Source organism: Giraffa tippelskirchi, chromosome 7 (assembly GCF_054371585.1).
Source record: "Giraffa tippelskirchi isolate mGirTip1 chromosome 7, T2T-mGirTip1v1.2.pri, whole genome shotgun sequence".
Lineage (NCBI taxonomy): Eukaryota > Metazoa > Chordata > Mammalia > Artiodactyla > Giraffidae > Giraffa > Giraffa tippelskirchi.
In genome coordinates, this window is record NC_137281.1 from 73,203,373 (window position 1) to 73,231,293 (window position 27,921).

The 27,921-nt window shown below is 45.5% G+C and overlaps 1 protein-coding gene across 1 annotated transcript in view; it reads left to right on the forward strand.

Moving 5' to 3' along the window:
- Window positions 1-27,921, forward strand: part of LOC145513802 (uncharacterized) — a 36,218-nt gene that overhangs the window by 2,414 nt on the left and 5,883 nt on the right. The window contains exons 2-4 of the mRNA XM_081510758.1: window positions 1,280-1,607; window positions 6,850-6,957; window positions 25,569-25,743. Coding sequence (XP_081366884.1) covers window positions 1,280-1,607; window positions 6,850-6,957; window positions 25,569-25,743 — 611 coding nt within the window. The remainder of the gene's footprint in view (window positions 1-1,279; window positions 1,608-6,849; window positions 6,958-25,568; window positions 25,744-27,921) is intronic.

Sequence of the window (27,921 nt, forward strand, 5' to 3'; positions counted from 1 at the left end):
CCAAATTTAATCTGACTGAATTATTCAAGAAGCAGACAACAAAGATGCCACTCTCAAAAACAAAGAGCCCCGCCCTTTCTAGCTCCTGGCCCCTTATGGTCAACTCCAGCCAAGATTTGAAAGCATTTGTGGAAAAGCTGACTTGGTGTGTGCTCACTATATTGTTGTTTTTTTATTTCCTCTCCAAATGAAACTTAAACAAGACCACCGCGTTGAAGAAGAAGATGAATAAAACGAACACACTAATTTGCGGTGGGGGTATGGTACCACTTTCTAAAATCTCTGAAACATTTCTTTCCTTTATTTGTACTACTATTTATTACTTGTATCACATATTTATTGTTTGTAGCACTATGATTTGCACCCAGGAGGTGCTGAGGGATTCCGTTTTGCCAGACACTGCAGCACAGGGGAGTGGATTCCTATTTCACTTCTGCTGAAACTGGCCTCCAGTCCACTTCCCCACTTCCTCCATGAAGCCTGATTCTAGAACATGGTCCAGCCCTTCTCCCTAAACCCACACTAACGGAGTCTCTTCCCTATACAAGGTTCATCCCTGTCCTTCTTGCAGTCCACAAAGTGGAAGTACAGGGCTTGTGAGTTGAGCTCTTGGATTTCAGCTTCCACAAGTCCCTTGTGTAGTCAACAGCCAGCACATCCGTACAGGCCAGACCTGTGCCCTCTGTACTCCCATCTAACTTGGGACTTATGTCTTATCTCCTTTGTGGCCCCCTCAGTCTGGCAGTTTCTTCTTCCTCTGAACTCCTATGAGTCAGGTTGCTTACTTATGTGACACTCTAAATGACATTTTAAACTTTGCTTGTATGAGTTTTAAGGCCACTTTTGTCCCTGAGATTCTGATCCTCGAAAATTCTGTCACTTTAAAATAAGAGATTAAATCCAGGTATCTTAGGTCATTCAGTACTCCTCGGAGGTGTTGCGCCAGGTTGCCAGAGAAGAACGCAGGAGACAGTCTGTTCCCTCCCGGAGCCTGTTAGTAGTGAGGCCAGGTCTCAACCTCACAATGCAACGTCTCCTGGTGGCTCTAGTCCCTTGATCAAAGCCATATCTAACACCTCCTTGGGGGCTCAGCGGCCTAGTTTGGGGTGAGTCGGTTGAGCCTGGATAGGACTACTGATCCCTCAGCTGGGTCTGCACAGACCTGGAGACCTTGTGATGTCTGGAGGCGTGGAGCCTAGTTGTGCCTGCGCGCAAGGACTGCTAGGCACCTTTTGCAAGTCAGGATTCCAGCCCTCCTCCGGCTGCCTACTCTCCCCAGGTTCCCCACACCCCCGAGGTTCCCCACGCCCCCCAGGTTCCCCACGCCCCGCATCCCCGCCACCACACCCAGCATTCCCATGTACATTCCCCACACGTCCCCGACACCCGGTGTCCCTACCTGCACGCCCCCCATGCCCTACGTCCCCTCGTCCACGCCCCAATGCCCTGAGTCCCTTCGTCTATGCGCCCCACGCCCTGCGTCCCTGGGCCCTGCGTCCCCCGGCCACATCCCTACACCCTTGGTTCTCTGGTCCATAACCCCTCGCCCTGCATTCTCACATCCACCCCCGCCCTGTGCCCTACATTTCCACGTCCATGCAGCGCAAGTCAGCAGTCTGCCTCCTCTTTCCAGTCAGTCTTTGGGCTTCGCTGAGGTGTTTTGGCCCCGAAGAAGGAAATGGCACCCCACTCCAGTATTCTTGCCTGGAAAATCCCATGGACTGAGGAGCCTGGTGGGCTACAGTCCATGGGGTCACAAAGAGTCGGACACGACTGAGCGACTGAGGTGTTTTGGAAGCTTGTTGTCCTCTCTTGTCGTTCAGCTGTGAGTAACTCGTTTCCGTGCTTTGCCTGTTTGTTTTGCGTTGAACAAAACTAACTTGGTGATGAATTTGGAAGTAGGCTGGGAAGGAGGCGGTACAGGGGACTTGGACCGAGAGGCCTAGCCTGAGCCTCGGGTCCCTCTGCTCGGGCCGCGCCTCAAGTCCCCACCAGGTATCCTGACCTCCTGTGCTCGGTTTCGTTTTGTGGCAGAAAAGCGGTTTGGGGGTTCAGGTAGGAAGACATCTTCTGGCTGTGTAGCCTCGCTAAAGAGACGCTCCAGTGCCAGGTCGCTGGATGGTCCTGACCGGGGCGGGGCTGGAGGCCTGCTGGAGGGGTTTGGAGACAACTAGGGAAAGTCTGGCAGCTGAGGGGCTTCCCGGGGGGCTCAGTGGTGAAGAAAAAAAAAAAAACCCGTCTGCCAGTGCAGGAGAGACAAGAGACACAGGTTCCATCCCTGGGTCGTGAAGATCCCCTGGAGAAGGAAACGGTAACCCACTCCAGTATTCTTGCCTGGAGAATCCCCATGAACAGAAGAGCCTGGTGGGCTACAGTCCTTGGGACCGCAAAGAGCTGGACACGATTGAGAGGCCCCGGCACTGGTGTTCGGTCTCCTGTGTTCATGTCTATGTCTGGCTATGTTAACTGTTCAGAATTGGCTGCTGGGTTATTAGTGATAAAAGAATGGCCCCAGATTTTGGTTCTGTGCAAGAAACAGTTATCCAAAATGGTAATAAACTGAATATGCCACTCCTCTCTGAAAGGCTTAAAGCTTAGGCAGACAGTCCAAGGCCCTTTAAGGAGGAGGCGAACATTCCGGCTCCTGCTTTCCTTAAGCTCTGTGCAACAATGGATCCTGTCCAAGAACCAGCCTTTCCTTAGGAGCTGGTGATCACGCAGCCTAATGTCTTATTCATGGAAATGCTTTTCTTAGGCTCTATATTAATAATTATAATTGTAACAAATCTTGCCTGGGAGCCTGTTTCTCAAGACTTATACCCATGATTACACAACAGTATATCTGGGCAAGGTAAAATGTGTCAAAGTTATCTCAGGATGTATGCCTTGGGAAAGGGTCTGGTGGAATTCTTACAACCTTGCGGTATTCTTTTGATCTATTCTCAGCAACCAGTTGAGAAGTATATAATGCCCCGCCTAAGTAGTGAGGGTGGGTACTCTCCTACCCTCTTCTGATGTCTCTGTCAGAAACCTTTTCTGTCGCTTTCACTTTAAATAAAAATCTGCACAAAGCTCTGAGTGACTGAGACCCGGAGTTAAATCAGACTTTGGACCTGGAGTTAAATCATCTCCTTTGGAGACCACGAATCCAGTGGCACCAAACGCCTTAAGCCATCAACTCTAAGAAAATTATACAGATTAAGAAAATACACTTTAATCTGTGTGAGGTTGTCTAGAGTACAGAAGTGTGTGGATGAGAGGGCTGATGTGGAGAACTTCTTTTGTTAATCTTTGTTATCTGTGGATAACTGTTGAAATTGAACAGATGAAGTAATACAGAGATCCTATATGCCCTTTACCCAATTTCCCTCATAATAACACTCATGAAAAACTGTAGTTAAGCATAGTAACTAGCATGTTGACCCTGATAGAGTCACATACTGTCGCTTCAGTCGTGTCCGATTCTTTGCGACCCCATGGACTGCAGCCTGCCGGTATTATTCCAGGCAAGAATAGTGGAGTGGGTTGCCATGCCCTTCTCCAGCAGATCTTCCTGACACAGGGATCAAACCTGTGTCTCTTATGTCTCCTGCACTGGCAGTCAGGTTCTTTACCACTAGCGCTACCATACAGTCACATACAGAACATTTCAGTGCCCACAGAGCCTTGTTCCTTGCCTGCCTTTTAACAGGTACACTTGCTTTCCTCCTGTCCCTCCTGCTACCTCATTCATCCTTATCTCCATTTCTGTAATTTCCCCATTTCACAGATGCTGTTTAAAGGCAATCATACGGTATGTAACCTTTGGCTTTTTTCACTCAGAATAATTCTTTGGAGATTCATACAGATTGAGGGCTTCAGTAGTCTTTTTGTTTCCATTGCCGAGTACTGTATTATTGTATGGATGTATTACGGTTTATTTACCTGATGAATGACATCTGTGTTGTTTCCTGTTTTGTGTTATAATAAGTAAGCTTCTTTAAGAAAAAAAAGATTTGGTATTGGGATCTGAGCTTCTTGGTGACCACAGCAAGGACCCTTACATTTTGTTGCTGTGACCACTGGAAGTAAACCTTTGCAAGGTTCCCCCTTGTGATTTCCTTACACACACACACACACAAACACTCCTTTAGACTCCAACACACACACATGCACACACTCCTTCGGACTGCAACACACACCATCCTTTAGACTCCCAACAACCTGGAAGTGAATTCTTAAGTTACAATACAACTTTTCAACCAGATTTATGTTGTAAACAGAAAGGTGAAATGCTTTTTTACAGTCTCCTATGTTATATCAAAATAAGCCCCTGCCAAGAAGATGTGAAGTCCCACAGGGAAGGATAGAAACCTGTTTTTCTTGGTCCTAATGAAAAAGAGAACGACTTGCTGTCAGTCAAACCCACCTGGGCACCTGATTGGGCCAGACAGTTACCCACACTCAGGTGGAGCAACATCTGTTAAAGCAAGTTCCTCTTGGGGGTGTGAATGTGAGGTTGGGGGGAGTGGATCTGAGTCTCCTCCTTCTGCAACCTTGAATTTACTTGGAAGAACAGTATACCAACTTACAGAGATGACCCCCAAGGGGATAGAACACATATTTTCAGTCTTTTTTTTTTCCTCTTGTAACCTGCAACCTGACCCGGGCAGATGTTCAAAGTGTATTAAACAGCCTTCTTACTTCAGAAGAACATAGAATAGGGCAGGATAAAGCTCAGAAGGAGGCAGATGGGTTTCTTACAGAAACCCCTGGGGACCCAGCTCAGGCTACAGCAAGCGTAGCTGTGTGAACAGCAGATGCCAGTGGTGGGATGCGAATGTTGGGGACAGCCTGAAACATGAATATTCTTGAGATTGCCTTCCTGCAGGGCTGTGAAGAGGGGGGCAAAACAAAGAAGCCCTAATGAAGTACAGAAGGTAAGACAGAAACCGAGTGAGGAGCCTTCAGAATTTCTGGGCAGGGTCTGTAAAGCCTGCTGGCAGTACAGACACAGACCATGAGAACCCAGGGAATTTTTAAATGGTCCCTATGATTCACATTGGTCAGAACCACTCTGACAAACTGAACAAGCTGCGGAAGATGAGAGGGGCTTTAAGGATGCCGATGTCTCAACTTGTTGGAATGGCCTTTAGTTTGTAATCGCAAGGACCAGTTTCAGAAGAAAAGGAAACCATGGAGAATGAAACAGGCTATTGGGCTGGCGGCTGCCTGAACCCAGGGAAGAGTGGATCAAATGGAGGCCCCCACGAGGGACTCGGCAAAAGGTAGGAGGCCTCAAACCACCACTCGAATAGGGTACCCGATAGTGGGACCACACTAATGTGCGTGCTGCAAGCAGGAGGGACCCTGGAATAGTGTCCCATGCTGAGACTCTTAAAGAGGGTATGCAGGCAGAATGTCTGGTGCCTGACATGACGTGTCAGTTACCTGATATCCGGTAAATGACAATGATCAGGCAGCTGACAATGACAGTGACCAAGGGTGATGCTGCTGAGTCATCAGTGCCTCCCACATGGGGCCCTGGGTGACTTGGCAAAGGGAAATCACTACTTGGGAGTCGGGGAACTTGATTTTAAGTACCCGGCTTCCTAAACTTTTTTTTGAGACTGTTAGTAGCAAGAAGTGTCAGAGAACCCTAGAGAAAAGCTTTTCTCCAGTAGGGAAAGACCCCTTGATGGCTTTCTGTCTATGCCTGATGGTCTCACTTCCCCTCTGAGATGAGATTGACTGAACTAAATGCCAGGATAGCCTCCACACCTGGACGCTGGGTGGACCTTAAAGCACCACCAGAGTAATCCTGCGAGTTGCAGGCTCTAGCGCAGTAGTTCTGGGAGAGAAACCCCAGATGACGAGTCTGGGGGATGGGCGGATAGGGGTGCTGGGAAGAGAGGAGACAGCCACAGCTGTACTGTCAGACTGCAGGGAGCAAGCACCCAGACTTTATGCAGTATCCATGAAAAGGAGGAAGCAAGACTGGGGGTGGACTCCTAACAGCCTTCCTCCAGTATGACTCAGTAGGCTCCTGCTGGTCACTTTGTGATTGGCTGTGAACAGCTGAGTGTTTGCACCTGACTGAAGAGCACTTAATAGGTTGTAGGAGTGCATTGCTGCCCCTAACCGGTCCTCTGCTCACGACTTTGTCTAGGGACTCTTGTTGGGTGACTGTTTTGGACTTGAAGGAGGCCTTTTCTGCACAGCCTTGAGTTTTGAATCCTAAGTCTGCTTTTGAGTGGGAAGATGGGGATAAAGGAGTTAGACTACAGTACTGCTGAACAGTGCTACCTCGGGGGCTTACACGTTCACGATACTTGGAGAAGTCCTGGCCAGATTTGGGGGACCCTGAACTAAACAGGGAGGCCCTGCTTCAGGATGCAAATGATGCTCTGATCACCAGTGAGACAGAGGACACCTGAGACCAGGGTACAGGTTTGACTTCAGACTTCTTGCCTGAACAAGGCTGTAAGGTATCTAGGAAGAAGGCAGACTCTCAGCCCTCTATTAAATATTTGGGGTTTTGAACTCAAGGACAGAGCTGCCCACTGACCGGAGCCAGGGTGTGGTGGTGGAGCTCTTACCAGGATTGCAGTTGCCACCAAAAGAGACTGGGGCGGGGGGGTCCTAGGAGTGACCAGACTCTGCCACATCTGGAACTTTGGACTCACAGAAAACCCTTCTAGTGACGCTTTTAAAGGAGACGGGACCTCTAGGCTGGAATCTCGGAAGATGAATATCTAGAAGACTGGCTCCATCCCTACTGGGCAGGCCCCCAGGAGAACTGGAATGGGAAATGGAAACCATGTTGCAGAAGAACCTTGACCAAGGTCGCCCAAACCTCCCTGGTTCCAGCCCCGCCCTGACACTGGCTGCTCCCAGGGCAGGGCAGCCCTGACAGATCTCAGGTTGCTTTTCAGGAGCTGCCCAGAGTGGGGAAGAAGCTGCAAGAAAGGAACCAAGGTGAGTGGGTGTGCTGCAGTGGTGGCTTTGTTCAAGTCAGACCCTTGAAGGCAATGCAGTGACTTGCTAGGTTATGAGGAGGATGTGTTCTTTTGAGAGTCCTTTGTTTCTAACCTCCCAGGCTTGGAAGGACTTCTGCTCTGGTAGAAACAGAGGATGATGAGGATTTCTGCTACTTTGGTAAAGAGGGTAATCTCTCTGGCAGTGGCTCTGTCTTACAAAACCTGTTTCTGTACCAGTTCGTGGTGATCCCTTGTCTGTGCTGGTCAACTTTCTGACCACAGCTAACTTCACTGACTTCAGATGTAACCTGTCAACTGGTCTGATCACCTGTCCCTTCCTTTCCCTGGATAAACCCCCTAAACATCCTGAATGTTAGCCATGGCTGGCATTCTGCGTGCCCCTGGAGGGTACGTCTTTGCAGTTGCCGTTCCCAGCCTTGGGTCTCTGGCTGCCTTGACAGCTAGTGCACAGGAAGTGTTTGTTTTTGGGGTCAGCATTAATGTGAGACCAGAAGTATGAAAATACACTCAGACGAGTGCTGAGCCGTTTGACTCTTCAAGCCCTTGTTGGGTCTACTCCCTTTACAGCAGAAAGTAGCCACAGCTATCCTCACCCCTCTCCCCCAGACTAAAGCATGATCACAAGATGGTGGGGGGGAGACTGAACCCAGAGCCTGTGGGCTATACCCATTCTACCTGCTGTCCCGAATCAGGACTGTGAGGGCTTACATGTCCTCCAAGCAGTTCAGAGCCTAATCAATAAGCTGTTTACCTGAGTTGTCCTCTAGGGACTTGGAGGTGGCTCTTGAGTGTGGGCTGAGCTGGTTGAGATGGGACAGGACCACCAAGCCCTCACCTGCATCTGCATGTGCGCTGGTGACCTTGTGAACACGCAGAGGCCTGGAGCCCCGTCACGCCTGTGCATGAGGATGGTTAGGCGCCTTTTTAATCCCAGTGCCCACGCGGCCCTGGTCACCGTCCCATCAGTTCCTCAGCCCTGTGCGTCCTGGGAGGCAGACCTGAGATGTGTTCTCCAGTCTCCTTGCTTGGCTGCCTCACCAGTAAGCCCTCTTTGCTGGCCACCTTGGCATCTCAGTGTCTTGGCTGGCTGTGCACCAGGCAGAATGAGCCTGGTCCACTAACAGGGATAGTACTTTATTTGTAACATATTATCTAGGAGGGCGCCTGCATGTTCCACCCCCAGAAAGCCACTGATGGGCAACCCAGTGCAGCTGGGCTCAGCATCCTCAGAGACTTGGCCTTGCCTGTCAGTCCTGAAGACCATGTAACTCGTTATCAGAAGTGGCCAATTTTCCAGTTGTTCAGAACTTGGAGGCAGGTCTGTCTCCCCTCCTGGCTGGAGCACTTCCTGAGTGGGGGCGGAAGGTCAGGGAGGCCCAGGGCAGCAGGAATTCTGTGTGACCAGGATCCAGGGGGTGTGGACAGGCATCAGTAGTGCTTTTCCAGACCTGGCTGTCCAGAGACAGTGGGATCTAAACTTGAAGGACAAGGACCGAGTCCCCCAGCCACTGTGGGAAATGCCATCATTTGAAGGACCAGGGGATGAAGGGTGGTCCTGCCCTGAAGGTGGATGCTCCTCAGGGGATCCTGGGTCAGTGAACAGATGTCTCTCCCGGGCAGCTGCTGCCCACACAGGGGGCTTCCCATGGACACAGGCGCCCTCTGCTCTGTGCTCTGCAGATACTGTGTTTCTTACTGATTGAAGGTTCGTGGCAAGCCTGCATGGAGCAAATACGGTGCCAGTTTTCCAAAAGCATTTGCTCACTTTGTCATATTTTAGTTACTCTTGGAGTATCTCAGACTTTCATTATTTGATTTGTGATCAGTGATCTTACTGTTCTGATTTGGAAAGCCCAGGTGCTGGTTAGCATTTTTTTAGCAGTGAGGTATTACACTGTGTGCACTGTTCAGACGTAAGTCTGTTCACATAACAGACTGAAATGTAATGTCAGCGAGTTCTACATGCACTGGACACCAGCCAGTTCACCTGACTCACATGGTGTGATCAAGTCCCGGTGAACCCCAGTTCTCTCCCAGGCCTGCCTGTCACTTGCCTCAGGGGGAGCCTGTGGAGTTCTGCAGGCAGGACTGGGGAATCCAGGAATACTGTGGGGCCCCCTGCACTGTGGAGAAGGGACAGTCTTTGCCAGTGTGACGGTGACAAGTGGGCTGGTGCAGAGGAGGGTCACAGTCTCTCACGGACCAGACTCCAGTCGGTCTCCTCCGAGTGGCTCCCAGCAAGGTCCTGACTCCTCAGTTTTCAGGGTCTGTCTCTTTATTGTCCAATTTTAGCAAAATTCCTGTTGAGTCAGATTAGCCAGCACTCCCCAGGCTCAACATCTGACCAGACTGCTTGTCCCCCTCCTCCCGATAATGAGGTCTAATCCCCTCCCTGCCTGCCCTCAGCGTGAATCCTATATGTCGGTTTAGTGGGGTCTTTCTGCTACAGTCTGAGTTTGTATCTCCCCAAAACTTAAGTCAAATCCAAACGCCCAGGATGATGGTGTTGGCCACTGCGGGGTGACGAGGTCATAAGGGTGGAGCCCCCCATGGACGCCATCCGAGTGCCCCCAGCCCTTTGGCCACTTGCGGACACGGGAGATAGCACCATGTGTGAACTGGGAAGGGGCCTCACCAGTCATCGAGTCTGCGGCGCATTGATCCTGAACGTCTGTCCTCCAGACACCGAGGACTCAGCTCGTGGTCCTGCTGTTACAGGAGCTCGACAGACACCCCCAACCCTGCTGTTTCCTCTCACCGACTTTCTGTTGGTGACTCCACCCTGCTCCTGGCTGTCACCGCCAGAGTGGGAGGTGAGCCTGACCTTGCCCCCACGTCAAAGTCCGCGGCAGGAATGAATCCCTCTTGCCTGGGTCTTGTACTGTCCTGACAAGCATCGGGGTGGATGACGACGGGACCCAAGGATGGAGGAGCGGCCGCCGTGCGTCCTGCTGGGCAGCGTCCGTATGTGTCTGCTTTCAGACCCGTCGCCCCTGACTTCACAGAGGAGAGTGTGGAGCTGAGATTTGCTGGGCTGTGTCCATGCTTGTCTCAGTTTTCACTTGTAATAACCATTGAAATATAGTAAACCTATTACATTTTGACATACCATTCATTTCCTGTCTTAAGACAACTGTTTCCCAAAACCAACTGTTCATTGATCCATTTCTCTGCTTCAATCTGTTGATGTCTTCTACTGTATTGATTTCAGTTATATTAACTTCACCTTTGGGGGGGTTTTAATATTTTCTAACTGTTTAAAACTTCTGTCTTCTTACTCAGTTAATCTGTTCTGCTCCTTAGTTCTTCAGTCAGCTGAATGATCATCATCCTCAGATAGATTCCCTGTCTTCAGGTCACTTCTAAGAAGAAGAACTGATTTCTTAATTTGGAACACGTTCTTCTGTCTCCTCCTGTTGCCTAAATTGCTGCACTTTGTGTCTGTGATGTTTGGTTCAGTTTCCTGAACTTGGACCAGTGGCCCCTGTAGGAGATACCGTATGTGTCCCAGAAGCACACTCCCCTCTTGTGGCCAGAGCTGTGTGATATAGGGTTGCCCCTGAGGGCTGCATATGTCCCCCCCACACACAGCGTCCACAGGCTGAATGAATGCTGTGGGTGGGCTGGGAGGCGTGGCTGGCCCTCCTACCCATTTGGTTGCCAGGCCTTGCCTTGCACAGAGGCTGCTAGATTCTGGCTGAGGGGGCGGTCCTGAGAGGGTGGCTGCAGAATCACAGGGGGCCCCCAGGACTGGGGGCTGATGCTGGCTCACAGGTGAGGCGAGTGGGGGTCCAGTTAATCCCGGGGCTGTTCCCCACCCACCAGGTGGTGACACCAGGTCCTGGAGCTAGTGCTGACCCACTGGCAGAAAGAGCCAGTCCTGGGGTCTGGCTGAGGGCCTCTGTTCAGTGGCTGGTGTCAGACTGCTGATGGATGAAGTACAGGCATCCTGAAGCTTCTGTTGGCCTGCAGGTGAGTGGGCTGGTGTTGTGGTCCTTTAATGGACCGGAACTTGGGAGTACAGAGTCGACCAATAAGAAAGTAAAAGAGACAGAGAAGGCAATGGCACCCCACTCCAGTACTCTTGCCTGGAAAATCCCATGGACGGAGGAGCCTAGTAGGCTACAGTCCATGGGGTCGCTAAGAGTCGGACACGACTGAGCGACTTCACTTTCACTTTACCCTTTCATGCACTGGAGAAGGAAATGGCAACCCACTCCAGTATTCTTGCCTGGAGAATCGCAGGGGCGGCGGAGCCTGGTGGGCTGCCGTCTATGGGGTCGCACAGAGTCGGACACGACTGAAGTGACTTAGCAGCATACAGCATGTATTCTTTATAGAAGAATCTACTGTTTGTGAAAGATCAAATTAATCTTTGCCTTTGTTATGAAATAAAGGATTATAAAAAAAAAAAAAGAAAGTAAAAGAGGGAAGAAAAGAGGCTGATATTCCTTGGTTTACACAGTATGCCAATATAACTCTAGGACAAAGAGCTAGCACCGTCTACGTAGGCTCAGGGCACCCTCTCGGAGAGGTCTTGAAACCCTGGGCAAATAAGTAAACACGGTGGACACCTGTGCTCCGCGGAAGCAGCATGAAACGGAGAGAGGGAGAGAGCAAGAGAACAAGAGAGCGAGAGAAAATGAGGAAAGACACGGTGACCGGTGCTCTGGTGGAACAAAGGCATTTATTCAACATATTGTGGGCATATATATACTCTCTTACCAGATAGCCCTTTTTAGCAGAGATAGGGATCAAAGATCTAACAAGTCATCTAGAAAGCCAGAGGCTAGAATTATTCTCTAGAGAGGGGGTTGTAAAAGTAACTTTACATATCAGAAAGGAGGAGACTTGTAAATGGCTGCTGTTCACCATATGGAATTTCCATACGAATGAGATACATGAATTTCTATTATCCCTGAAAGCCAGCTTGCCAGCTCTCTGGCACCTCTATTCAGGTGCTGTTAAGGAACATAAAATTCATGCAAGACTGAAAACAACACACAGGAAGTCTCCTGTTAAATGTAACCTGACAGGCTGGGTCCTGCCTGTCTCAGCCGGCTGTAGTTGTCCTGGGGCTGGGGTCTGCCGACTGCTAGGTGAGGATGGCTTCAAGGCTAGAGCAGCCTTGCTCGTGAGCAAGGCTTGGTCTGGGGTCTCTGACTGCAGGGCTCTGGGTGTCCGTGGGCTAGGGACTGTGTGCTGCATGTGGATGGGGCCAGATCCTGGGGCCTCTGGTGGCCAGGGCCATGTCCAGGGCCTGGGAGGGGGGAGCTTAAAGCAGCCTGTCTGGTGGGTTTTTCCCTGCCCAGTTGGTTGTGGAGCCTGAGGATACCAGTCCTGGTGCCCATAGGCTGTTGGATAGGGGCAGGCCTGGGTCCTGAGACTGACCAGCTAGACGGAGGATCCCACAGTAGTGCTGGCTGGCATGTGTCCTTGTGGTACAGTGAGATCCCAAATGGCTGCTGCCAGTGGCTATAAGCCCAGGGCAACCAGTCTCCTGAAGGTAACCCTGCTGGACTTCAAAACCAAATTGTCTAGGGTCTTCTATTCCTGTTATAAGACTCCCATTCTCGGGAGCCTGATATGGGACCCAGACCTCTTGCTCCTTGGGGAGAACCTCTGCAATTGTAACTATTCTCCCATATGTGGGCTACCCACTCTGGGTTCAGTTCAGTTCAGTCTCTCAGTCATGTCTGACTCTTTGCGACGCCATAGGCTTCCCTGTCTAATACCACCTCCCAGAACTTGCTCAACCTCATGTCCATTGAGTCAGTGATGCCATCCAACCATCTCATCCTCTGTCGTTCCCTTCTCCTACTGTGTTCAATCTTTCCCCGCATCAGGGTCTTTTCCAGTGACTCAGTTCTTCTCATCAGGTGGCCAAAAGTATTGGAGCCTCAGCTTTAGCATCAGTCCTTCCAATGAATATACAGGACTGATTTCCTTTAGGATGGACTGGTTGGATCTCCTTGTAGTCCAAAGGATGCTCAAGAGTCTTCTCCAGCACCACAGTTCAAAAGCATCAATTCTTCGGTGCTCAGCTTTCTTTATAGTCCAACTTTCACATCCATACATGACTAGTGGAAAAACTGTAGCTTTGAGTAGATGGACTTTTGTCAGCAAAGTAATGTCTCTGCTTTTTAATATGCTGTGTAGATTTGTCATAGCTTTTCTTCCAAGGAGCAAGTGTATTTTAATTTCATGGCTGCAGTCACCATCTGCAGTGATTTTAGAGCCCCCCAAAATAAAGTCTGCCACTGTTTCCATTGTTTCCCTATCTGCCATGAAGTGATGGGACTGGAAGCCATGAGCTATGTTTTTTGAATGTTGAATTTTAAGCCAGCTTTTCTGCTTTCCTCTTTCACTTTCATCAAAAGGCTCTTTAGTTCTTCTCTTTCTGCCATAAGGGTGGTGTCATCTGCATATGTGAGGTTATTGATACTTCTCCCGGCAATCTTGATTCTAGCTTGTGCTTCATCCAGCCTGGCATTTTGCATGATGTACTCTGAAGCAGAAGCAGATGCTTTTCTGGAATTTTCATGCTTTTCCTATGATCCAGCATATGTTGGTAATTTGATCTCTGGTTCCTCTTCCTTTTCTAAATCCAGCTTGAACATCTGAAAGTTCTCGGTTTATGTACTGTCGAAGCCTGGCTTGGAGAATTTTGAGCATTACTTTGCTAGCATATGAGACATGTGCAGCTATGTGGTAGTTTGAACATTCTTTGACATTGCCTTTGTTTGGGATTGGAATGAAAACTGACCTTTTATAGTCCTATGGCCATTGCTGAGGTTTCCAAATTGGCTGGCATATTGGGGTCAGCGCTTTCACAGCATCATCCTATAGGATTTGAAATAGCTCAGCTGGAATTCCATCACCTCCACTAGCTTTGTTCGTAGTGATGCTTTCTAAGGCCCAGTTGACTTTGTACTCCAGGATGTCTGGCTCTAGGTGAGTGATCATACCATCGTGGTTATCTGGGCCATGAAGATCTTTTTTTGTATAGTTCCTCTATGTATTCTTGCCACCTCCTCTTAATATCTTCTGCTTCTGTTAGGTCCATACCATTTCTGTCCTTTATCGTGCCCATCTTTGCATGAAATGTTTCCTTGGTATCTCTAATTTTCTTGATGAGATCTTCTATTGTTTTCCTGTTTCTTTGCATTGATCAGTTAGGAAGGCTTTCTTCTCCCTCCTTGCTGTTCTTCGGGTTAGCGATACCATATAGCATTTGTCTTTCTCTGAGTTGTTTCTCTAAGCATAATATTCTCTAGATCCATACATGTTGCTGCAGATGGCATTATTTCATTTTATGTTAGTCTTTTTTCCATTGTGTATATGTACCACATCTTCTTTACCCATTCTTCTGTTAATGGACACTTAGGTGCCTTCCATATCTTGGCTATATTGTAAGTGGTACAGCTATGGACAAGACATCGTGGTGCACATATGTTTTCAGATTAGTGTGTGTGTGTGTGTGTGTGTGTGTGTGTGTGTTTTCCAAAATGAGCCCAGGAGTAGAAATGCTGGATCATGTGGTAGTTGCATTTCTGGCTTTTTAAGGAACCTCCATGCTGGTTTACATAGTGGCTACACCATTTCACATTCTCATGAAAAGAGTACAAGAATTCCCTATTCTCTGCATCTTCCCTAACATTTATTATTTGTATGCTTTTTGATGGTGGCCATTCTGACTGATTTGGGATAATACCTCATTGTAGCTTTGATTTGCATTTCTTTGTTAATTACCAATGCTGAGCCTCTCTGCATGTGCCTCTTGGCCATCTGTGTGTCTTCTTTGGGAAAAAAGTCTATTGGAGTCTTCTGCTCATTTTTTTGACTGGATTTTTTTTTTTTGGTACACAGTTGTACCAAAACTATTGATACATTTTAGATATTAACCTCTTGGTGACCGTGCCATTTGCAAATAGTACTTTCCATTCAGCAATTTTTGTTGTTGTTGATGGCTTTTATGCAAAAGCTTTTATGTGTAATTTAGTCTCATTTTTTTATCAGTTTGTTTTGTTTACTTTAATTTCTTTTGCATTAAGCGACTGAATCAAGAAATAGTGCCACCATTTATGTCAGAGGTTCCTATGTTCTTTATATGAGTTCTATGTTTTTATGTCCTACATTTAGATTTTAAAATAATTTTAATAATTTGAGTTTAGAATGTTCTATTACCTCACATAGTAGAATAATGTTTCTTTTACATGTGGCCTTCCAGCTTTCCCAGCACCACTTGTTGAAGAGATGGTCTTTTCTCCATTGTATAGTCTTGCTTCCTTTGTATATTAGTTGACTGTAGGTATGTCGGTTTATTCCTGGACTCTATACTCTGTGACATTGCCATATGTCTGTTTTCCTACCAGTACAACACTGGTTTGATTACCAAGCTTCATAGTATAGACAGAAGTCTAGGAGTATCACACTTCCAGCTTTGCTCTCTTTTTTAAGATTGCTTTGGGAATTGGAGTGTTTTATTATTTCTAGTTCCGTAGATAATATTCTCACAGTTTGATAGGGATTGACTTCAATGTATAGATTGATTTAGGTATTATGGCCATTTTAATATTCGTCCAATCCAAGAGTGTGGGGTATCTTTCCATTTCTTTTAATCATCTTCTATATCTTTTAACAATGTTTTATATCATTTTTAGCATATAGTCTTTTCAGTGCCTTGGTTAAGTTTATTCATAGTGTTTTTTTCTTAATGTGACTTTAAACAGGATTGGTGGTGGTGGTTTTCTTTTCAACTTTCCCATTCTGATATTTCATTATTAGTATATAGGAATGCAACCTATTTCTGTATATTAACAAGCTTGCTGAATTCATTAGTTCTCATAGTTTTTAGGTGGAGACTTTAGGATTCTTGATACAGTGTCATCTGGACATTTGCACCTCTTTGCTTCCAGCTGGATGCCATTTGTTTCTGACTGTGTCTGATTTGCTCTGACTAGGGCTTCCAATGCCATGTTGAATAGAGCTGATGAGAGTAGGCATTCTTGTCTTGTTCCTGAATTTTGCAGAAAGGCTTTTAGTTTTTCACCATTGAGTATTATGTTGGCTGTGGGTTTGCTTTAGTAACCTTTTTTTATGTTGAGACATGTTCCCTCTATACCTACTTTGTTGAGAGGTTTAAGCCTGGATGGATGGTGAATTTTAGAAAAGCTATTCTGCATCTATTGAAATGAAGATTAGGTTTCAGTCTTTCTTTTTGTTAGTGTAGTTACCACACTGTATTTTGTTTTCATTTTGCATATGTTGAACCATCCCTGAAACCCTGGAATGAATCCAGTTTGAGAGTGGTATTTGATCCTTTTTGTGGTGACCCAAGGGCTAAAGAGCAGATAAAACCAAGGAAGGTCTTGGAATACAGGAACAGAAAAAACAGACCCTTATCGTCCTTCCCTCCCCCATGTGGTAACTATTAATGGATTCAGGTCCTCCTGAGCAATATAACCTGTCTCCCCTCCTACCCCATAGAGAGAAGGTATTTGCCTTACTCTTCCCCACCCAGTATACATGCCTCATCCAATCAGCAAATGACCCACAAGACTCCCTATTCCATTCCTTGTACCCTGGGTATAAAAGTGGACTAAGGAGCCCTGTTCAACATCAGTTCTCCCTTGAGCTGGTCCACTGTTCTAACAGCAACTCCCATTCTAATAAACTTTATTTCCCTCTCATTCTGTCTCATGTCTGGAAATTCTTTTCCAACCCACATCCAGATCATGACATTTTTGGTGGCCCATACGGGGAACTTGGGGTCTCTTCCCCACCTCCTCGCTTCTCCTTTCTCAAAGGGACCTTCTGCAAACAGGCAAGTGCTGTGGAAGCAACTGAGGAACTCTGGCCAGGGTTACCCTCTGGTGTGTTTCAAAGGCCTCACTGCTCACTGCGCCCCAGTAGCTGCTGCCCAAACAGGTGAGGGTGTCTCCTTTTTCTTCTCTCCAACTGAGGTCTAGGCCAACCAATATTGTGTGGGCACAGGTCAGGCACTTAAAAGCCATTAGGGCACCTGCCACATGAAGCCTCCCTTGTGAGGATAAGGGGGACACAGAACAGATCAGGCCGCAAGGGCATCTGCCCCCAGCAAGACAACTTCTGTGCACATGTCAGGCACACATGAAAGAAAGTGAAAGTGAAGTCGCTCAGTCGTGTCCAACTCTTTGTGACCCCATGGACTGTAGCATACCAGGCTCCTCCGTCCATGGAATTTTCCAGGCAAGAGTACTGGAGTGGGTTGCCATTTCCTTCTCCAGGGGATCTTCCCAACCCAGGGATGGAACCCAGCCGGGTCTCCTGCATTGCAGGCAGACGCTTTTCCATCTGAGCCACCAGGGAAGCCCAGGCACATAGTGGTTGAAGCAAAACAGAGACCACTGTCCCCTGGCCACCGCCTACTGTCCCCTGGCCACCGCCTCCCCGATAGGATTGTAAGGCGGATTCCTCAGCCTTTTTCCCTGTCACTTTCACTTCTTTCCCTTTTGGTCCAGATTGATTTACAGGAGCCTAGGTGTTGCCTCTGAGCCATCCCAAGAGTGCCTTCCTTGTTTCAGGGAATTGCCCAACAATGAGTCACCCGGTTGCTCCCAGGAATCTGTCTTTCGCTGCCCAGGTCACATGGTGCTTTAGCCGGACAGTTCTCAGGGGTCACCTCTCTGTCGGGTCTACTGTTGAGATGGTAGAGATTTTGTGCCTCAGTCGCAGGGAGACGTGACTGAGACAAATGGGACGCCTATTCTATGGCGTATAGGCTGAGGATGGATTCTGGTATGTCTCGGGAGCCTCTCTCAGGCTCACCCCGTGGCTGCATTCTTAGGAACTAGAAAATTTGACCCTGCAAAAGGCCTGGCCCCAGTACAAACTAGGGGACCAAAAAAAAAAAAAAATCCTCTGAATGGCACACTAGCTTTTGCCAAAAGCAGGGAAAGGACTCAGAATTTCCTTACGTTCAGTCCACATTATTATTTATAATAATATTAATTTGTTAAATATTGTTATACTGTTCATGGGGTTCTCAAGGCAAGAATACTGAAGTGGTTTGCCATTCCCTTCTCCAGCATATTAAAAAGCAGAGACATTACTTTTCCAACAAAGGTCCATCCAGTCAAAGCTATGGTTTTTCCAGTAGTCATGTATGGATGTGGGAGTTGGACCACAAAGAAAGCTGAGCACCAAAGAATTGATGCTTTTGAACTGTGGTGTTGGAGAAGACCCTTCAGAGTCCCTTGGACTGCAAGGAGATCCAACTAGTCCATCCTAAAGGAGATCAATCCTGTATATACATTGGAAGGACTGATGCTGAAGCTGAAACTCCAATATTTTGGCCACCTGATGCTAAGAACTTACTTATTGGAAAAGACCCTGATGCTGGGAGAGATTGAAGGCAGGAGGAGAAGGGGATGACAGAGGATGAGATGGTTAGATGGCATCACCGACTTGATGGACATGAGTTTGAACAAGTTCTGGGAGGTGGTGTTGGACAGGGAAGCCTGGCATGCTGCAGTTCATGGGGTCACAAAGAGTCAGACCTGACTGAGCGACTGAACTGAATTGAACTGAAATATTGTTATATTGTTATATCTGTTACAAGTTTGTCAGCAAGGAAAGTACTTGAGTAAAGAAACTTCAAAAAAAAAAAAAAGGTAATGAGATATGAGCTTTTAGATAAACCCCATTAAGAATAATCAAACTTTAAAAATGTCTGTCTAAAATAGTCTCTCTAGATTTTGGTAACCTGAATTTGTAGGGTTGTGCTAAACTAAGTGATGGAAGTTTATTGAATAGCTAGGTCATTTCCAAATAAAATAAGATTCTGAAACATTCATTACTGAACACTAACTTCCTCTTACAGAGAAACTAGTGATTTTGGACTATTAATGAATAATGTTTGATGCCATCCTGAGATGCTCTCTAGAATTTTTTTTAGAAATTATCACTGGTATTTATGTTCACCAATCTATAGAATGCTAATATAAAGGTCTGTTCTTGGTTGCTTAAGGAAAGTAGGATGTATGTTTTCAGTAAAGAAGGTATAAGGAGTGAAATTACATTTTATGAAGGGAAAAGGAAGTAAGTCTGACTTACAGGTGGCTGTTTCAGCATGGGAGAACAAAGGAATGGGTACAGAAAGTGACACGAATGTTTTATGGAAAGTGGACCCCAGGGGAAGAGTTTTGTGCATAAATACAAGTTTTATTGAGATGTTGAACTACCTTTGATAATGGATTTTAAGTTTCTTTACCTCCAAGGTGATCTGTTCCATGTTTACCTTTGAAATCTTTTGTTAACTTTGGCTTAGTGAGTAACTGTTGTTTCACAGTGACATATATGATCCTATCTGACTGTTATAAACCCTTTTGATATTTATTAAAACTACTTCCTAAATCATTTCACTTCTAGCTAACTTTGGGATGCTTCAGAGGGCCCCTGAAACATCCCAAAGAGAGAGATTAAACTACCTGAGTTCATTTGACACGTTAGATTACATGGCAGTATTGTTGGAGGAGTGATGAATCTTCTCAGGTTATATTGTATGGTTGATGTTACTAATATAGATAATCCTAGAAATTATGTGAAATTCATGAAAATCTGATATGTCCTGGTAAAATGTTGTCAGTTATAACCCTAGTTATCATGTTAAAGTGTTATAAGCCACAGCGATGACCAGGTTACTTTGTCAATTACGATTTAATCAGATTTTAAACATGCTTTCTATGGTTTCACTATGATGCCTTTTCAAGAATACTGCTCCTTCAAACTTTATGGAAAAGATTTTTTTTAGATTAACCGATAAACAAATTTTGTTTGTTATCTGGTAAGCTGGTACCAGACTGAGATTTAATCTACTCTCTATGTGAAGAGAACAAAGTTTTCTTAGAATGCAGCTTTCCATAACAAATTATGAATTTCTTTGCCTTTAAGTGATTTGTACTTGTTTTTAAAATCTTTCGTTACTTTGGTAAAGTAAATAAACATTATTTAAGATGATGGTACATGTAGACAAAGCTCATTCTGCTTCTACAAAAAATAAGCCCTCACAGTTAGACTTTTGCTATCCTGATGTCCTTAAAACATGCAACAGTCTACTCCTAAATCGGGGAATTAAAAATGGGTGAACAGTAGCTGTAAATCAAAAAGTCAGAGCTATGGGAAATCCAAGATGGCCGTTTGGATTTTCCTGGCTCCCTGACAAACCTCATTTTTATTTGATGAGTTAAAGCCTTCCCTGGACACAGGATTAATGCCCTCACAATGATAAAAAATTATATTTCACTTGATATTAAGTTCTAATTTTGTTAATTAAGGTCTGTGTTTACTAAGACTCACTTCTGAGGCAGTTCCTTGTCGTTATGCTATATTGCTGAAAGGTTTAATTAAGTTAATAAAAAGGACACTCAATAAGTTTGTTTCTAAAGCTTATCTCAATAACCAATCTTTGGATAAAGGTCAGATGCTCCATGATGTACAACCAGTAGATTAACACCTGACTATAATCATTTAACTAAGTCAGATGATCTATACCTAATGAAAGTTCTTGACTTAAATTCTTGCTTGTGACCTTACTAATAACTTCTAGTTATATTATTTTCTATGTTGCTTGTTTCAGAAGATTGTTTCTTACATAACTAAATGTGTGACTGAGCCTGTGATAAAATGCTGATATGCGGTTTTATATGAGGTCAGTGATTGTAATAATGTAACTCTAGATATGGGAAGAAGCAACAAGAGGGAACATTTTCCTGGACCAAGAGGCTAGTAAGACAAATATGGTCCAGAGACTTTTGCTACTCGCAAGGCCAGGTCCAATAAAAGCACATGGAGTGGCCTATCAGTGAACTCTTCCCTAGACCTGGGAATGAGCCTTCCCAGCACCACAGGACACAGTGGCCATGAAATGCCCCCAAAGCGTGGTCAACTATGTGGCTATGAAGGGACCATGCTGACTGGAAGTTGGCAGTTGCCAGCTACCTCTGCAAAGATTACATCATGCCCACTACAAGCTGCTGACCTTCAACACCCTTGAAAGGAGTTTAAGGTGGAGATCAGAAATAAGGCACTCTGTGCTCTGGGAAAAACCCAGAAGAACCAGCCTTCAGATAGTCAGATGTTTTTGGGTAAAGATTTTATGAGCCCAAATTCTTGCATCTTCTCGTGCCTAGAGAAACACTAACATCATGAACCAGTGTCTAATCCTGGTTCTCCTGGCTAGCCCTTGAGCAGCTTTTCTGCTTCTATTAATCTTTGGACCATGTATCTTTAACTCTCTTGTTAAGTTTGTTTCTTCTAGAATACAACACATCTCCAAGTGGTAGTACAACAAGAATATTCCCTGACCAACACCCAGACGATGCTGAAACAAGTCACCTTATCATTCCATGGACTCTCATCTCCCTCCGTAAATGAACCCTGACAGAGAGCAGGCAAAGGGAACCCAGAGCCCCACAACGCCCCTGTACAGCCTGAAGTCAGAGCGGTCATTGCCCCTTTTCCTTTGAGACTGGGTCCGCAAATGCCTGAGAAGGGAAATAGGTAGATAGTTAGACATGAGCAGGGTATCAACAGGGGCCAAAGAATTGGCCCTAAAAATAAAAAGGGAGGACTGTGGTGACCCAAGGACAAAAAACCAAGCAAATAAAACCAAGGAGGGTCTTAGAATGCACTAACAGAAAAAACAGACTCTTATCGTCCTTCCCTCCCCCATATTATAATTATTAACGGATTTCAGGTCCTCCTGAGCAATATAACCTGTCTCCCCTCCTACCCCACAGGGAGAAGGTATTTGCCTTAGTCTTCCCCGCCCAGTATACATGCCTTATCCAATCAGCAAATGACCACAAGTCCCCTATCCCATTCCTTGTATCCTGGCTATAAAAGTGTACTAAGGAGCCCTGTTGAACATCAGTTATCCCTTGAGCTGGCATCTCCCATCACGCCAGATTCTAACAGCATCTCCCATTCTAATAAACCTTACTTCTCTCTCATGTCTGGAAACCCTTTTCCAACCCGCGCCTGGACCATGACACTTTTTGTGTGTTATTGGATTTGGTTTGCTAATATTTTGTTGAGGATTTTGCATGTATGTTTGTCAAAGATGTTGGCCTGTAATTTTCTTATTTTGTTGTGTATTTGTCTGGTTTTGGTGTCAAGATGATGGTGGCTTCATGAAATGAATTTGGGAGTATTCCCTCTTTAGTTACTTGGAAGAATTTCAGAAGGATAGATAGAAGTCCTTTGTGTGCCAGGTAGAATTCCCCTGTGAACTAGACTGGGTTAGACTTTTCTTTGCTGAGAGTTTTTTGTTTTGTTTTGTTTTCTAATTACAGATTGAGATATTCTTCTGGTGACCAAGTCAAATTGTCTAATTCTGCTTGACTCAGTCTTTTCAGTCTGTAGGTTTCTAGAAATTTTTTCATTTTCTTAGTTGTCCAATTTGTTGGCCTATTCAAAGAACATGATTTTTTTTTTTGGATTTTCATGGTACCTGTTATGTATTCTTTCATTTCTCATTTTATTTGGGTCCTTTCTCTTTTTTGTGAATCTGGCTAAAAATTTATCATTTTAACTTTTAAAATAGTGCGTGGTTTCTTTGAGCTTTTATTTTCTCTCTGATCTTCATTTCCTTCTGTTCACATTGTGCTGTGTTTTTTCTTTTGCTAATTCTTTTATTTGGTAAGTTAAGTTGTTTGAGTTTTTTTTTTTAATTTCTTGAAGGTCTGTATTGCTATTAACTTCCCTCTTAGAACTAATTTGGCAGAGTCTAGTAAATTATATAGAGTTGTGTTTTCATTTTCATTTGTCTGAGGTATTTCAGTTCTTTTTTGATCTCACTATTGACACATTGATTCTTTTCAGAAGCATGTTTAGTCTCCACATTTGTTCTTTTCCAGTTTGTTTCTTCAGTTGATGTAACAGTCAGAAAAATGCTTAATATAGTTCTATCCCCTTATATTTGTTGAGACTTATTTCTTGACCTAGTACATGATCTATCCTGGAAAATATTCCATGTGCACTTCAAAAGGGAGAAGGCAATGGCACCCCACTCCAGTACTCTTGCCTGGAAAATCCCATGGATGGAGGAGCCTGGTAGGCTGCAGACCATGGGGTCGCTAAGAGTTGGAAATGACTGAGCGACTTCACTTTCACTTTTCCCTTTCATGCACTGGAGAAGGAAATGGCACCCCACTCCAGTATTCTTGCCTGGAGAATCCCAGGGATGAGGGAGCCTGGTGGGCTGCCGTCTATGGGGTCGCACAGATTCAGACACGACTGAAGCGACTTAGCAGCAGCAGCACTTCAAAAAAAACTGAAATTCTGCTTTGTTAGCTGGTATGACCTATGGATATCAAGAAAGTCTGACTGATCTATTGTATCATTTAAGACTATGATTGACTTATTTTTTTACTATCTTATCTGTTTTTTTTAACATCACTGGGCTGTTAGGCTCCTCCTGTTATCAATCTCTGTCTTCATGTCTATTAATATTTGCTTTATATATGTTGTTGATGTTTAGTTTCTAAGTGTGTCTGACTCTTTGCCACCCCAGGGACTGTAGCCTGCCAGGCTCCTCTGTCCATGGGATTTCCCAGGCAAGAATACTGGAATGGGTTGCCATTTCCTTCTCCAGGGGATCTTCTCAACCCAGGGATTGAACCCACATCTCCTACATTGGCAGACAGATTCTTTACCACCTAGCCACTAGGGAAGCCCTTTTTTATATGTTAGGTGATCTTATATTAGATGTGTCTGTGTTAACAAACACTCTCTTCTTGCACTGATCCTTCAACCATTATGTAATGCTCTTTTTGCCTTTTTGTCCTTTGATTTAAAGTCTATTTTGTCTGACAGGAGTATTTCTACTCCTGCTTTCTTGCATGAAATCTTTTTCTATCCTCTCAGTTTCTGTCTCTGTGTATCTTTCACCATGAAATGAGTCTCTTATAGGCAGCCTATTGAAGGGTCTTGTTTTTTTAATTCAGACACCCTATGTCTTTTTGCTTTCCAAAGCTATGTTTAGCCACTAAAGAGTATGTTGATTATTTACTGACAGTAATTTAGTGTACATAAAATGACTACATTCCACAACTCTTGCTAGTTGTAAGTAACAGCAGAATGTGTTGAATAATGTTGATTCCAATTGTGAATGCATTGATGCATATTTTAAACACGATTGGCTTACTGTAAATAAAATATTGCTACTGAAGGTAAAAGAACATTATTAACCCAGGCTTTCTGCATTGCAGGTGGATTCTTTACCATCTGAGTCACCATGGAAGCCCAAACAATATAAAACAATATCAAAGTTTGGGCTTCCCAGGTGGTGCTAGCGGTAAGGAACCCACCTGCCAATTCAGGAGACCTAAGAGATGTGGGTCTGATCCCTGGGTCAGGAAGATCCCCTGGAGAAGGGAATAGCAACCCACTCCAGTATTCTTGGCTGGAGAATCCCATGGACAGTGGAGCCTGGTGGGCTACAGTCCATAAGGTTGCAAAGAGTTGGACATGACTAAAGCAACTTCACACACAATATCAAAGTTAAAAGCATATAATGATTCTGGTGTCTGGGCACAGTTTTTCTTTTTAATTTAATTTTTCATATTCAGATATAGTTTATTATCAATGTTATGTTAGTTCAGGTATACAGCAAAGCAGCTCAGGTATACATCTACATATATCCATCTTTTTCAGATTTTGTTCCTTATGTAGATAATCACAGAATATTGAGTTGAGTTCCCTGTGCTATACAGTAGGTCCTTGTTGATTATCTATTTTATATATAGTAGTATATATGTATGTTAATCTCAAACTCCTAATTTATCCCTCCCCTGCGTGCCTTGCCCATTTGGGAACCACTAATTTGTTTCCAAAATCTGTTGGAAAATCCCATGGACAGAGGAGCCTGGCGGGCTACAGTCCATGGGGTTGCAAAGAGTCGACACAATTTAGCAACTAAACAAGAAAAACAGTTACAACCTTATTTATTCCTAAATTATATTTTTTGAGGAAGTAAGAAGCTATATTTCAGTTAATTTTCTAAACACACAGTGGATTTTGACTGCAATTAAGTATTCATATAGTGGGCAGTAAATTTTCTAGTTGCCATTGGACAAAAATCAAAGCATATTTTAAGATACACATTAACCTGTGTTTAAAGGACTGCCCTTTTAAGGAAATTTAGCATTTTATGTATCTTAATAGTATGTCAGATGTGTTTATTTTAAAGCTATGATTTCTAAATTTTTATACATAATTACATACACACATGTATGCAGAGAAGGAGATTAGATAGATAATAAATAGATGATAGATAGACAGATGATAAATTGATGATAGGCAGAGACAGAGGAGGAGGAGAGAGCGAGGCTGGGGTGGGGGGACAGAGAGAGAACTGGCAACCCCAAGGCTTCGCTGTGCTGTAAGCTGCAGAGAGCAGTATGTCAGTGATCTGTAAAGCTCCTGTATTCTCAATTTTAAGTAGTAAACTAACTTTATAGCTGTTTCCAACTCTTTTGCTGTGTTTCCTTAGACACACATTTTTAGGCTACAATGGACTTACTAATGGACTAAATCCCATTTCAGCTCATACCTGCCGCCAGTCTGAAACACCAGCCCATGCACACATTGAGAGCTGTCGACCTCCCCTCCTTTGACTTGGAGTACACCTGCCATCTGGGGTTCTTCCTCTCAGGTGGACCTGAGCACAGAACATGTAAAGCAGATATGAAATGGACAGGGAAGTCCCCTGTCTATAAAAGTAAGTCCCTGGTGAGAAGTGAGAGTGGGTCCCTGCAGAGCAGGTGAGTGTCAGTTGCCCACCAGGCTCATGTACATGTGGAAGACCCTCAAGTAGTAACCTTTTAGAGGCGCTGTCCGTAACCCCACCCCAGCTCAAATCCGTGCTTGCTGTGTGTGAGCTGTGTGTGTGAATATGCATGCAGTCTGTTGGATGCAGAGGTGTCACAAGCTAAAGAGAGGTACAGATCTCATTATTTGCAAATCACACTTTTAAGTCAAAGAGAAGCCCACTATCAGTTAAAAGGAAAATAAAATACAGTATGTTTTTGGAAAATGTGTTTTTTAATGAAAATGGGCAAATATCACCAGTGTTGGTGAATATATAACATATATAACATATTCACCAACATAAATATTCAATATATAACATATGATATAGCCCTGTAAAACACCTCCTGCCCCTCAGAATTCCCCAGGACATCCCCTTCTGTCGGTGGGGAATCCAACAGACACCACCGACTGCCCTCAGAATATCCCGGGAAATCCCCTTCTGTCAGTGGAGAATACCCCAGACATCAACTTCTGCCCTCTGAATATCCTGGGAGAACCGCTTATGTCAGTGGGAAATCCCCCTGGACACCAACTTCTGCCCTCAGAATATCCTGGGAAATCCCCTTCTGTCAGTGGGGAATCCCCCAGACACCACCTTCTGCCCTCAGAATATCCCAGGAAAACCCCTTCTGTCAGTGTGGAATCCCCCAGACGCCCCCTTCTACCCTCAGAATATCCCGGGAAATCCCCTTCTGTCAGTGGGGAATCCCCTAGACACTGGCTTCTGACAGCAAAATATCCCGGGAAATCCCCTTCTGTCAGTGGGGAATCCCCACAACACCACCTTGTGTCCTCATAATATCCCAGGAAACCCACTTCTGTCACTGGGGAATCCCCGGGATACCACCTTCTGACAGCAGAATATCCCGGGAAACCCGATTCTCTCAGTGGAGCATACCCTGGACACCACCTTCTGTCCTCAGAATATCCTAGGAAACCCCCTTCTGTTGATGGGGAATCACCCGGACACTACCTTCTCTGCTCAGGAATCCCCGGAAACCCCCTTCTATCAGTGGGGCTACCCTGAACACCACCTTCTGTCCTGTGAATATCCCGGGAAAGTTTCTGTCAGTAGGGAATGCCCTGGACAATGGCTTCTGACTGCAGAATATCCCAGGAAATCCCCTTCTGTCCGTGGGGAATCCCCCAGATGCCACCTTCTGTCCTCATTATATCCCATGAGACCCACTTTTTTTAGTGGGGAATCCCCTGGACACCACCTTTTGTACTCAGAATATCCCAGGAAAGGTTCTGTCCGTGGGGAACCCCCTGGATACCACGATCTGTCCTCAGATTATCCCTGGAAATTCCCTTCTTTCAGTGAGTAACCCTCAGACGCCACTTTCTGTCCTCAGAATATCCTGGGAAGTCCCCTTCTGTCAGTGGGGAACACCGTGGACACCACCTCTGTCCTCAGATTATCCCCGGAAGTTCCCTTCTTTCAGTGAGGAATCCCCTAGACGCCACATTTGACCTCAGAATATCCCAGGAAGTCCCCTGCAGTCAGTGGGGTACCCCCTGGAAAGCTTCTGTCTTCAGAATATCTGGGGAAATCCCCTTGTCAGTGGGGAATCCCCCGGACACCACCTTCCACCCTCAGAATATCCCGGGCACTCCCCTTTTGTCTGTGGGTAATCCCCCGGACACCACCTTCTGACCTCAGAATATCCCAGGAAATCCCTTTATGTCAGTGGGGAATCCCCGGACACCACCTTCTGCCCTCAGAATATCCCAGGAAAACCCCTTCTGTCAGTGGGGAATCCCCTGGACCCTACTTTCTGTCCTCAGAATATCCCGAGAAAGGTTCTGTCAGTGGGGAATCCCCTGGACACTGGCTTCTGACTGCCTAATATCCCAGGAAATCTCCTTCTGGCAGTGGGGAATCCCCCAGATACCACCTTCTGTCCTCACAATATCCGAGAAATCCCCTCTGTCATTGAGGAATCTCCTGGACACTATCTTCTCTGCTCAGAATATCCCCAGAAACCCCCTTCTGTCAGTGGGGAATCCCCTGGACACCACCTTCTGTCCTATGAATATCCCGGGAAAGGTTCTGTCAGTAGGGAATCCCCTGGACACCGGCTTC